Below are 13,160 nucleotides of genomic sequence, written 5' to 3' on the forward strand. Positions count from 1 at the left end.
TAAGAGTGAATCCTAATGTAAACTATGAACTTGGGTCATAATGATGTGTCAGTTGTAACAAATATACTACTCTGGTGGGGGAGGTTGACAATGAGGGAGGCTGTGCCTGAGTTGGAACAGTGGGCGTAAGGGAAATCTCTATCTTCCACTTAGTTTTGCTGTGAACCTAAAACTGCTCTCAAAAGTAAAGTCTGTTATATTTTTTAAAAATGTAATGCAAAGGGAGATCTTTCTCATATCCATAGGCATCAAATGATGACACCTAAAGAGGAGCTTACATATTATGTAAAATTATATATTACAGAATTTTACAAGCTAGAGAAAATCAGTCTTGTCTATGAAATATGGTAGTTTCTTTTTTGGGATGTGAACCAATCTTTGGCTCTGGATTTCCATATAAACTTCACTGTCACAGTTCCTAATTTGCAGCTCCCCATTTTCCTGCCTTTATTAACTTTTGACTGCAGTCTGACTTTCTCACTAGCTTGTGATCCAACTTCAACTGTACTTATTTTCTCCTCTTTTCTTTGATATAGTTCTTGCTTTTTATTTTTTCACTGTGAATATGTTCCTCCATACTGAAGAGCTTATTTCAGGAGGCTTAAATGTGTCTTGTAGTCACTAGTTTTCCATTTGTGAAATACACAGAATTGTTTTAGGACAGCATTTGCTGAAATAGCTTGTAATCATGCATATGTAATGCATCTGTATCCAATGCTACAAATTTAGCCTTGATAATAAGAATTTAGTTTTAGTCTTGGAAATCATCACAAGTTGAGGGAAGGGAGGTCAGATTTGCCTTCCTAATTATGTTTTATACAAGCTGTTGTGAAAATTAGCTTATATTTTCAGAGTATCCATTAATTTATGGTGGCTGAAGCAGCCCAGTAGAAAGCTGAAAGTTAGGATAACTGCCAGGTACTAAAACTTTTTCATATAGATACTCACACATGAAAAACTGACTTTACTGAATTTTTCAGTTATTTGCTGCATTTTCAATATGACCCCTGGCTTTCTTGGGCAGTTAAAATATCAGTATCCTACCAAGTGTTTTAAGGGTTTTAACTTTTATATAAGTTAAACATGTTAGTTTAGATTTCTTTCTGTAGTGATTTTCTTCTTCAAACAGTTACTGGAAAGTAAGAAGGGCTTAGTTAGTTAATGACACTTGCTAGTAAAGCCAGTCTTCAGGTCAGCAAATGAGATGTAGCCAGGGACTTGCCAATCAAAGGAAAATCAAGAACAAAGGATTCTTTTCTTTTTCCTCTCAGTGTTTAGAGCTGTTTTCAATTCTGGTCCTACCAAAACGTTGATTAAAGAATGTATAAAAATTTAAGATCACATATCACTTAAGAGTTTTGAAGGTTAGGGACCCTCAATCCACTTCCATGTGTATCTTCCTCCAGTTTTAATTTTAAAACTTAAAGTGGTCCCAACGTTTATTAACCTATTTAATTCTTTGTTATTTGAAACACCATAGAGAAATAGAATATTTTTTTAATAAGTGTGCTTCTAACATATTTTTTATTACAGAAAAAAGAGCTGTTAACTTTTTGAAGAGTTGTTGTAAAGGTCAATACTCTGTACAAATGAAAAAGCATATTAGGTACTGAGGAATCAATTACATTTGGTATTAATACATGATATAAAATTCCACATTAGCAGATTGATTGAAGCATATTTTCGTAGAGTGTGTTAAGATTCAATTCAAGTGTATTAAGATACGATTAACAACTTAATAGTCCATTTTTAAATTATTAGAAAGTGTTTTCAAGTTTAAATAAATCTGTTTTATACCCAAAACATAATTGGGTTACCTTTAATTGCTTATTGAATAATAATAAAGAAAAATAAGTATTTCTAAAGTAGACACATGGTTTCACACATTAGATATTTCTTTTCAGATAGAGTAGTTGATGCTGTTGAAGAATGTTCTACTTCTAGCAACATGTGGTTGAGGTTTAAGATACAGTGTTTTTCTATACAGTAAATTTTACCTCTTACAGATCTAAATGTTGAATAATTTGTCTTACTTAAAATTTTTTTAAATAATGTATACTAAACTTAATTTTTGACATTTTTTTAATGGTTTTCCACTCAAGTATCAATTATTAAATGTTAATATATCTAGGTTCTTGGGCAGTTAGAGTATCAGTATCCTACTAATGTAATATTTAATTATTAAAAGTTCAAAATATATTTACATCCACTTTAAAATATTCAAATCTCTACTTTCTTTCATATCAGGTTTGAGTTTAGTGTGTAACTTTAGGTAACAATACCTTCAGGATAATTACTTTACTAGGATTAGCAGTATGGTCCATAGGAAATTCTAGTCTCAAATGGTAATAATTTTAATTACCAGAAGAGGGCTCTGTGTGTACATGTATTTGTAGTTATAAACAATGTTTTCTTGACTGATTCTTTCAGCCTAATGCAGTTTTCTTCTAACAAATTATTAATTAACTTCTGGACTCTTAACCAGAGATGAATGTGCACAAAAAATTTTTTAAATCAGTTATTTCTCTACTTCTTCATTTATATTATAGCAAAATACTAAGGATCATTAAGAGCAAGCGTAACTTATGAGTCAAATATCTTAACCCCTGCTGTTTTTTAAAAGGAAAGATTATTTCAATTCCCAAAGATACTATCAGTATTACTTCTTTACTAAACAGTGAATCTGCATTCTTACTGATTTTCAAATTGGTATTTAGTTTTATATATATAATAACAAGAATATAGTTTTAAGAAATATTTGCATTTTCAGTTGATCAGAAAATGTTATTTTGATTTTCATTATGCTTTATTTCTAGGTGTATTTTTACACATTCTAGCAGATACACTTGGGAGTATCGGTGTAATTGTCTCTGCCATCATGATGCAGAATTTTGGTCTAATGATAGCAGATCCTATTTGTTCAATCCTGATAGCCATGCTCATAGTTTTAAGGTAAGTGTTGGTACGTTACTTTCAGGTATTAAAATGAGAGGTGATATATATACTACTTAAATTACAGATCTAAATTATTATTATGTTGGGGGTTTTTTGGTCTTTAACAAATTCCTACATAGATTATTTCTCTTTTCATCTTACTGTTTTTTTCTGTGTTTACCTAAGGTTTGATATTTCTTTTTGGTATTTAGTAATTGATCTTCTGTAAATCAAATCAGTAGTAATTTTCTTAAATCCAACACTATATCTGTAGAGTAGAACATTGGAAATATAAAATGAATTAATGTTAGAATATTATTCCTTTGACATCTGTATTTTGCACTATCAAATGCAAAAGAATATTAAAATCTCTTCTAGAACTATTTTTAATTTATAAAGTTATATTATCATTGCAGAAGTCTTACAAAATTGCTTACTGAAGTACATTTATGTCCTTCTCCCTATCTAGATTATAAATTCTTGAGGAAGGATCTGTCTGTTAGCTCTTTGGCTCTCTGTTGCCTGTCATAGTACCAATGTGTATGTAAAAGTGTGTGTGAGTGTGTATAAATTCTCAATAAGTATTTTCTGAATTAGTGTATGGTTACTATCTTTTAAATTCGTGTCAATTTATTATTATTTTAATTTTTATCAGAATAATGGAATATTATGTGCCTTTATTTCACAATCTTGAATTATTTATATAGATATGTCTTGATTGAACTGTTTTTGTCTAATTTATCCATATGATTTTACTGTTAGTAAAGCTATCTTTGTAACGATAACAAAGACCTATTAGAGGGCAGACTGTGATGATATTTATAGCTTGTAGTTGAATAGAATAGACTTTAAAAATTACAATGAAATTATAATCTTATAAATCAGTCATAAACGTAGGTTTTTAAGTTTTTGCTTAAAAAATAGGATACAGTATACATTTTAAACATGCAGATTATTTTAAAATATTCTTTAAACTATTTGTACTAGGAAGCATCTCTGCTATGTAAAAATCTTTTATAAAACTTGGAATCTCTTTTCTTCATCTTTGGAAATCTTATATACTTCCTTGAAAGTTCAGCTTGGATTCACATATTCTATGAAACTTAATTCCTGATAGATTTGGTAACTTACATCTGTACCTCTTTATTTGCATGTTCATTTTATTTTGTGTTATAATTTGTGGTTGCTTCTAATACTTCTTAGAGTAGGATCTTAATCTTTATTTTCCTTTGTCTCCACTCTTATTATCCTAATTCTATCATTTGTTGCTTGGAAGAGACTGACCTTTCTGACTCCCTCTAATTTCTTTTCCACATTGTGGCCAAAGTGATCTTTCTTTAATGAAGATTATGGTACATGGAAAAATAATCTTGCTTTAAATCCTGCCATGGCTTTCTTGCCCTCAGGCTGAAGTCTGAACTCCTTAGTAGGCCTTCACATTGGTACCCATTTATCTCTTCAGTCTTTCTCTCACCCTGTCTCAATTTCTATTCTGCTCTCCAGCCACAGTAAATAACTCTCAGTTCCCTGAAAACATGTTATGAGCTTTCTGGATTCTGAGCTTTGCTCGTGTTTCCTCTCTCCAAAATAAAATACTCTTACACTGAGTGCCCTTCTCCTTTCCCCTTCATCCCCACAAGTGCATAGATCACAATTCTCATCCTTGAGATTAGATTTCAGTTTAAATGGCACTTCCTTGAGGAAGCGTTTCCTGATCGTCTACCTCCCAGGAGGGGTTAAGTATACCTATGACACCACCTGCTGCTCCTCTTGTGGCATTTACTAACTATATTGAAATAGCCTGTCTTATTGTCTTCCTTAAGCTCCATGAGGGCAAACTGTTTTTTCATTGTTGTAAAGTCAGCACCTAACTCTGCCAGGCAAAAGTTGGTGCATTTTCGATTTGAATCAAAATAAATTTGTGTTTTTTCAGTCTCAGAGAATTATTTTCTCTAATCCTAAATCGGGAATTCTTACTTAGTTCTAGTCCCATTCAGTTGTTCCACAAATATGAATAAATAAATAAACACACACAGAGGACAAGAGAACTTTTTTTTTTTTTTGCTGAAATATAACACATTAAAAAGCTACACAAATTATTTTCAGCAAATATTTATTAAGTAGACCCTCTCACCAGGGTGGTGAACGGACAAGATAACTTACTGTTTTGATCTTACATTATAGTAAAAGAGAGAGATACAAACAAATTAATCAATAAACCACTCAAGTATCTAGCAGTTAATTGTGCAGAGAGTTAAGATGGGATGTTAGTAACTGAGGTACCATTTTAGATTGAGTCATAAGGGAAGACTTTTGAAGAGGGAGGATTTAAATTGAGATCAGAGTGTCGAAGAGAACATTCTAGTCTAAGGAACAGCTAGTATAAAAGCCCTGTAGTGAAAAGAACGTTAGCACTGAAAGTAGGTCATTATGGCAGAAGTATAGGGAGTAAGGGGAGAGTGCTTTGAAATAAAGCTGGAGGGATAGGCCTGGGAAAATTAACCAGGGTTAGGAGTTTGGATTTTATTTTAGGTGGAGGAGGAAACCATAGGGGGTGACATTATTTGATTTGTATCGTTAAAAATAATTTTGGCTGCTTTGTAGGTAATAAGATTAAAAGGGGGTAAGAGGGCACACAGGCAGACCAACTAGAAAGCTATTAGAGTGGACCAGATAAGAGGCCAGGGTTCCTTGGTCTAAGGTACTAATAATCTAGGAGGTAGAAAGACATAGCTAAAGTTAGAAAATGCTTTGGGCCTAGAATTAATAAGATTTGCTCCTAGATATGAATGTTTAGGTGAAGGGTTGAGTGAAAGGGGGGAAATTAAGGATAATTCCTAGAGTTTTTACATGAGCAACTGAGTGAATGAAGGTTCCTCTACTGAAAGAGGGAAGACTAGGGGAAGAGTTGTTTTATCTGATTCAAAGGGCATTGCTGATCAGAAGTTCTGTTTTCGTTGTTGCTAGGTTTGAGGTCTCTCATTAGACATTTATATGGTGATCTCGAGTAGGTGGTGCAAGTACAAGTACAGAATTCTTGGCAGCACTCAGCTGAATATAAAGGATTGGAAATAGTTCACATATAGATTTAAAGTCATGGAGTAGCATTTATCTGCCATGAATACCACAATTCCTACCCCTTCCATTTTCCTGGAAAGCAACCCTCTTTTCTGCTGAACCCAGTTTAGCTAAAGGGAATAATGCTTCAGGCAGCCACAACCAACTACAGTTGACTTTCAAGATAAACCTATAAAACTTAGGTGTCATCCTTGTCTAGGTCCTACTGACCTGTTTTTAAAACTTTTTCTCAGTAGTTTACATAAATATATATTCTCAAATTCATATAATTTGATTCTTTTTCATTTTTGTTAAGCTTTAACATTTTTACTTGTTCTTTTCCTTTGTTCTCATATCAAAAGTAACACATGTTGATTGTAAAAAACTCAAACGTTTTTGAAATGTGCAACTTGTCTATTGAAATGTCCTTTCAATCCCACCACTTGGAGATAAAGCAGAAAACTTTAACGAATCTTTAAAACATTTAACAAATGTTTTAGTGCCCACTCTGTGCTAGTCAGTAAACAATATAGCAAATACCCTACCGTCATGGAGCTTATATTCTAATAGGGGGTATAGTCAATAAAGCAGATGCACATGCAAATAGATAATGTAACGTCATATGGTGATAAATACTATGAAGTAGGGGAAGGGGCTGTATTTTAGAAGGACTTGGAAAGTCCTCTGCATGAGGTGACATTTGAGCAGAGACCTTAATATTGAAGGAGAGGGGCTTGGGACTGGTCAAAGGAAGAGCATTCCTGATAGAGGGAACTTCAAGTAAACACACTGAGGTGGGAGCATGCCTGACGTGTGAGGAATGGCGAGAGGGGAGTGCAGTGAGTAGGGCAGAGAGTGGCAGGTATGTGTATCTAGAGTTTGGGGAAGGGGTTGAGGTGAAAGATAGAAATTTGGGTGTCATCAGCTTATGCATGGTATTTAAAGCCATGAGATTGGATGAGTTTGCCCAGAGAATGAGCACTGATAGAGAGAAGTGGCCTGAGGACTGAACCCTAGGGGAGGTGGGGAACAGAGGCAACTCCAGCAGAGGAGAGGAAAGTGGAGTGGCCAGTGAGGAGCGAGGAGAGACATGGGCGTGCCTTGTTTTAGGAGCCGTGTAAAGCAAGTGTTTTAAACAAGAAGGAATAATTAAGCCTATTAAATGCTTTTGGGCTGATAATTGGTAACTTAGATAACATGCCCAGAGGAGTGATGAGAATTAAAGCCTGATCAGAGTAGCTTCAAGAGAGAATGGGAGGGGAGGAAATGGAAGTAACTGTAGTCAACTCCTTTTCAAGGCCCTTTGCTGTAAACAGGAGCAGTGACTGCTGGTGACACTGAGGGCTCACTTTGAGGTTTGTGGTCATGAATTTAAAGTGAAAGCAACCAGCACAGTTGTGTTTTTTTTTTCTTTTTCTTTTTTTCTAGTCTTGTTCAGCTACTTGGTAAAAGGTATGGAATAGGCAGAGAGCTGGATTTAAAAGGTTTGAGGTTTTGTTGGGGGAGTACTGGCAGAGTGAGAAAGGAGCAAGGCAGGGATTATAGACATGGGAAACTAAGATTTAAAGGTAATAATAGATTCTGAAAATGAAAATGATGGGAGTGGATTGGATTGGAATTCTGGGAAAAGTGTTAAAGATGGATTGGGGGAAGAAATCCAGAAGTAGGAAGGTTTATTGAGAGGCTTGAAATTGAGATCTTAAGGTCTAAGGTCTGATCATAGGGGTGGATCCAGGAAAAGATCATCATATAGAGGCCAAATGTTGGATGGATTGTTCACGTGGATATTTCAATTAAGAGTAATGAAAAACGTAGAGATGGAAAGAGAATAAGCCTGTTGCTAAACTATTCAGTGACTGAAGGGGAGCTATCAAGAATTGTATCACTAGTAATTAGGATGGGTAGAAGGTGGCATAATCTGAAGGCATGGGCCTTAAAGGAGCTGTGTTGGGGAGAAGTAGGAGGAACAGTAGTAGTGATAAGTGAGGAGGACATTTACCTCCCGATAAGTCCCAGTAGTACAGGGAGCGTGGGAGAGAAAGTGCTGTAAGGAAAAGTGTCCTCAGGTGATAGCCAGTTTTCAGGTAGAGCATGAACATTCTGTGGCTATTTAGAGGAGAGGCTGAAGATTTAATGAAAATTACATATTTAAAAGTAGTTTTTAAAAATTATGGAAATAGTTATGTTGATAAAGAAACTTGGTAAAATATGAAAAAGAATAAGGAAAAAAATTACCCATAGTTCCACCAGCCAAGAGAGCTATGTTAATATTTTTATGGGTTTGGCTTTTTCTTTTATTCTGAGTCTCTTTTTATTTATTTATATATATATATATATATATATGTAAATGTAATATATAGTATTTATATCTGTATCATGTATACAAGATTATATTCTGAGTAAGAAAATTTTTTTAGCTTTTTCTGATAATAAATATGCAGTCATTATAGAAAACTTGGGAAATGATGAAAATATAAAGAAGTCAAGAAAGATCAGTCAGGATCACAACACGCAGGGGTCACGTTATCACTTTAACAGTATTTTTTTAGTCATTTTTAGGCCTTCTCTTTTTTTCCATTATTGAGTTTCTACTACATGTGCTGATTTATTAAGTTTGGTCAGTAGTAGAGCATTCGCAGGTTCTAGATGAAAGATAATAGTACAGTTATTGTTTTAAGTCAGTAAAGTTTTGGGATGGTTTATTAGGTAGCAAGGTCTTAATTCAATGACAATAAATGACAAGATACAGGGCAATGCATAAGTATGAGTCATTATTGTAAACAGTCCATATCTGAAGTATATATTTCTCTTTACATGTAGGATGGGGGGGAAAAAAAATATATATATATATATCCCTGAATGTTAATTGGATCTCTCTGGGTGATGTAATTTTAAAATTATGCTTCTTTCCTAATTTTTCTAAAGTAAATCAATAATTGTGACTTTGCCTTTTAAAAGCATATATATATATGTATATATATATATATATTTTTTTTTTTAAATGGCAGGCAGTAAAAACCAAGGTAGCTCCAAAGTACAAAATTAAGACATTCCAATTCAGTCTGTTTTTCTGTTAAGAAAGCAAACTTATTTTACTTAAATATTTACATGATAATGAAGTATTTGCAAGCATATAACTTTGAGACACTTCTCAAATTGATTAAGAGTTTGCCTAATTAGTCAAAGCTAATTTTAGGAAGTAGATTAAAACTTTTAAGCACTCAACAAAATGGAGTATAGAGAAGTAATTTTCCTTACCGTTAATTTTTTCATATATTCTCAATTCACTAAAAACAAGAGAAATAATGGTACTCTTTATATATTCTCTAGATCTAAATGTTCCTCAGTTGAGAACGTGCCATGGAAATAGACGTCTGTCCCTTCTAGGCTGCCCAGTGTTGCAGTATCACTTTCAAGTGAAAGTGATTTCCTAGAAAAAGACATTTTTTTCTCTAAACATTTCCTAACACGCAAAGAGTAATTTAAACTTCTGTGTGAAACTCGGTTGTACTGTGATGGATTTTTTTTTCCCAATGAAAAGCAGGAGATTGAGTATAATAGCAAGAGTATAATCTTTTATCATCTGAAAATATAGGAGATTTCAGTGTGATTTCACTTTTTTTTCCCCCCTTAGTAAGTTGAATTGGAATGGAAAGTAGATTCATAACTTAGAGAACAGAAATCTGAACAATTAGTTGTAGCTTTGAATTGCACTGTGATTTAAAAGCTACATAAATCTGTAGCTTGATTTTTGATTCACTTAAATAAAAAGGGTACCTGTGCATGATGGGAAAAAATATATAAACAGGATGCAGAAAAAAGCTTCGTTACTGGTGTGGTATTTCTGAAGCCTTTTTTTTTTTTTTTAATCAGTTTTCTGCAACTCACAAGTTACTATCTTGTGGTGCTCTGTGACTTTCACTAATCATTTGTAAATACAAAGAAAAGTTTTCTTAAAAAAAGAAATTGTCTTTTTGTTAGGGGCAAAAGTATTTCAAATAATATATTTATTTATTATCATATAGAAGAAAAAAATAGCCCAACTTTTAGAAGCAAACCAAGGTACAGGCCTTAGAAATAACACGTAGTGGTCATTAGCTGCAGTATGAAATGGAAAGAATATACAGTAATGAAACAAAATTTATAAAGTTGAAATTCTAAATGATTATCTAGATGGGTATCATTGTTCAGGAATACAGGATTTGGATCAGATACTGATTTTGATAAACCTTGTTGATTTTGTGGTTAAATAGATAATTATTTATAGCCTATATTAAGTCAAAAAAACATTTTTTTAAACAAGTAAGATGCTACCATATCTTCAAATAGTTATATATATATGAGAAATTACGGATTTTTTTTTTCGAGAATGGTTTTGGGTGTTGCCTAACAATTTCCTTTGCGGTTTGTCTTTCAAGTGGTTATAATTTGTGCACTATACTTTTGGAGACTAAGATAAAGATAAACAGTTTCCCAAGATTTTAACTTGGTGTTTGTACCCATATTGTAAAATCAAACGTATGGGAATATTATTGTATGGTAATTGTATTTTTTAATCATACGTAAAACCATCATAGTTAGTAAGAGCATTTATAAATACTGAATAGTGTAACAGCTGTTCTCAACCAGCATTCTGGGAGAGAATACCCTAATGCTGTAAAGTATCCATTTGTATGCAATTATTAACTTCACCTCTGCATCTAGAAAAGTACTGGTTATGTACTATTCTTGTGGGCATTGAGAAATAGTCACTGAAATCATTTTGTGTTCAATGGTTCAGAAGAGGGATCCCAATTAAGAAAGGCTGGCAGACAGTCTTAGAAATATTAGAAGTAACAGAGCAAGTGTGGTAATGTATTAGTGATCATAAGCCAATAACATTAGATAAGAGAAAGTATTTGAGACTTAAAAATTGGAAAGAAGAGATTATTCTTTTATGTAAAATATATGACTATATTTCTTTAAACCCTCTAAGAATCAATGGAAAAACTATGACAAACAGGTAATTTAGTAAAGTTACATATGCAAAACGAACATATAAAATTAGTACCCTTTATATATAAGCAAAATCCAGTTGAATGTTATAATTAAAGAGAAGACACCTTTTCAGTAGCAATAACAAAGACAATCTAGAGATAAAATGTGTAAAACTTGTAGGAGAAAAAATTTAAACACTTCTGAAAAACAAAAGTAGACTTGAACAGAGCCTTTTTTTGTCAATTATGGTGTTTTTAAAGAATCAACATTATAAACATGTTAACTCTTATTTATAAATTTTAAACTATTCTAATAAAAATACCAACAGGTTTTTTTTTCTAGAGAGGAGGTAATAAAAGTTAAATTTAAAGTTTATAAGGAAAAACGAAGAAGCAGGAGGAATAGCCAAGAAAACCTTGGAAAAGAAGATGTAAAGTGTAAAGCCTTCACAGTTTTTTGTTTTTTTTTTTTTAATATTTATTTATTTGGCTGCACTGGGTCTTAGTTGTGGCATGTGGATCTTTGTTGCCACGTGCGGGATCTTCCTTTTGGCATGCAGGATCTTTAGTTGCAACATGCGGGATCTAGTTCCCTGACCAGGGATCGAACCCAGGCCCCCTGCATTGGGAGCATGGAGGCTTAACTGCTGGACCACCAGGGAAGTCCCAAGCCTTTACAATTAAAATAGTGAGATGCCTAAAAAAGCAAACAGACTAATGGAGCAGATTAGAAATTCCAGAAATAGATTTATATGCAAATAGAAATTTTATAGGGATAAAGGCAGCATTTTGAGTCAGTGGGGAAAAGATGAGCTTTCTACTAACTGGATAACCAACCATATGGAGAAAGATAAATTTGGAACTGTACCTCATACTATATACCTGGATAAATTCTAAATGGATTGGAGCTCTAAAAGTAAAACTCGAACCCATGCTAATACTAGAAAAAAAGCATGTCTGAATTATTTTTACAACATGGGAATATTAGGGAAACAGCTATGGCTCAAAACCTAGAATCAGTGAGAGAAAAGATTGATGAATTAAGTTACATTTAAAAAAAAAAGAACTTCGGCATAGAAAAAAGAGCACCATAAGGGAAGTCAAAAAGCATAATCAATTGGGATAAATATTTGCCACTTAGATCATAAAGGGCTAACCTCCCTAATATAGAGAGTGCTCTTAAAAATAAAAATTAAATTTAAAAAATTAAAAGCCTGATAGAAAAATGGGCAAAAGTATAAGGTCATTTAGTTCAAAGGAAAAGAAATACAGATGACTTTTAAACATGTAAAAGTAGTTAAGCCTCACTCATAAAAAAAGAAATGCAAATTAAAACTATATTGTAACACCACTTCTCACCAATCAGGTGGATAAATATCCAAAAATTTGCATAACCTTTTGGCAAGGCTGTAGGTAAAATAAGTACTCTCATACATTGTGGATAGAAATGAGAGTGGTACTATCTTTGTGGAGAGAACTTTGACAAACATCTAGCATAATTAAATGTATGTTTACCTTTGATTAAGCAGTTCCACTTCTAGGAATATATCCTAAATATAAATGGGCAAAAATACATAAAGATATATTTTAAGGCCATTCTTTGTGGCTTTATGTGTTTGTGCCAAAGATTGGAAAGAACACATATGTACATCAGTAAGGGACTTCTATGTATCCCTAAAAAAAAAAGAATAAAGGGAGACAGGAAGTGAAATCAGCAAGATGGCAGAATAGGAAACCCTAGACTCTCTTTCCTCCATGGAGACAGATTTAACACAACAAAGTGACAAAATGCCTCTGTGAGAAATCCAGAAACTAGTTAAAAGGTTCCTGCACACCAGGCTAATGGAAAGCCAACCACATGGAAGCTTGACAGGAAATTCATGACACTCCCCACTTTCTCTCCTCATAACCACTCCCACCACCCAAGCCTGCACATGGTGGACTGTTCAGGAGGAAACCCCCAATTCCCATCTTCCTGCGGGGGGAAAGGAGTTTAACATTAACTGACTTTTAGGGGGGTGCTGCCTGAGAGATTTGTCTTGCTTGTATCCAAGTACTGACAAAAATGGGTGCCTGGTTGGGCATCCCTGGGAACAGACGTCAGTTGTGCATTACAGTCTGCAGTACCACAGACAGACACTAGGCGGAACCCCAGGACTGTGATTTACTACAGCTCCAGGAGGCAGCAGTGTT

General features: G+C 33.6%; 1 protein-coding gene across 1 annotated transcript in view; it reads left to right on the forward strand.

The window, feature by feature from the left end:
* SLC30A7 (solute carrier family 30 member 7) overlaps window positions 1–13,160 on the forward strand; it is a 76,643-nt gene that overhangs the window by 31,004 nt on the left and 32,479 nt on the right. The window contains exon 8 of the mRNA XM_068540410.1: window positions 2,817–2,952. Within this exon, the coding sequence (XP_068396511.1) occupies window positions 2,817–2,952 (136 nt within the window). The remainder of the gene's footprint in view (window positions 1–2,816; window positions 2,953–13,160) is intronic.

This window comes from Eschrichtius robustus, chromosome 3, assembly GCF_028021215.1.
Source record: "Eschrichtius robustus isolate mEscRob2 chromosome 3, mEscRob2.pri, whole genome shotgun sequence".
NCBI classification, from domain to species: Eukaryota; Metazoa; Chordata; class Mammalia; order Artiodactyla; family Eschrichtiidae; genus Eschrichtius; species Eschrichtius robustus.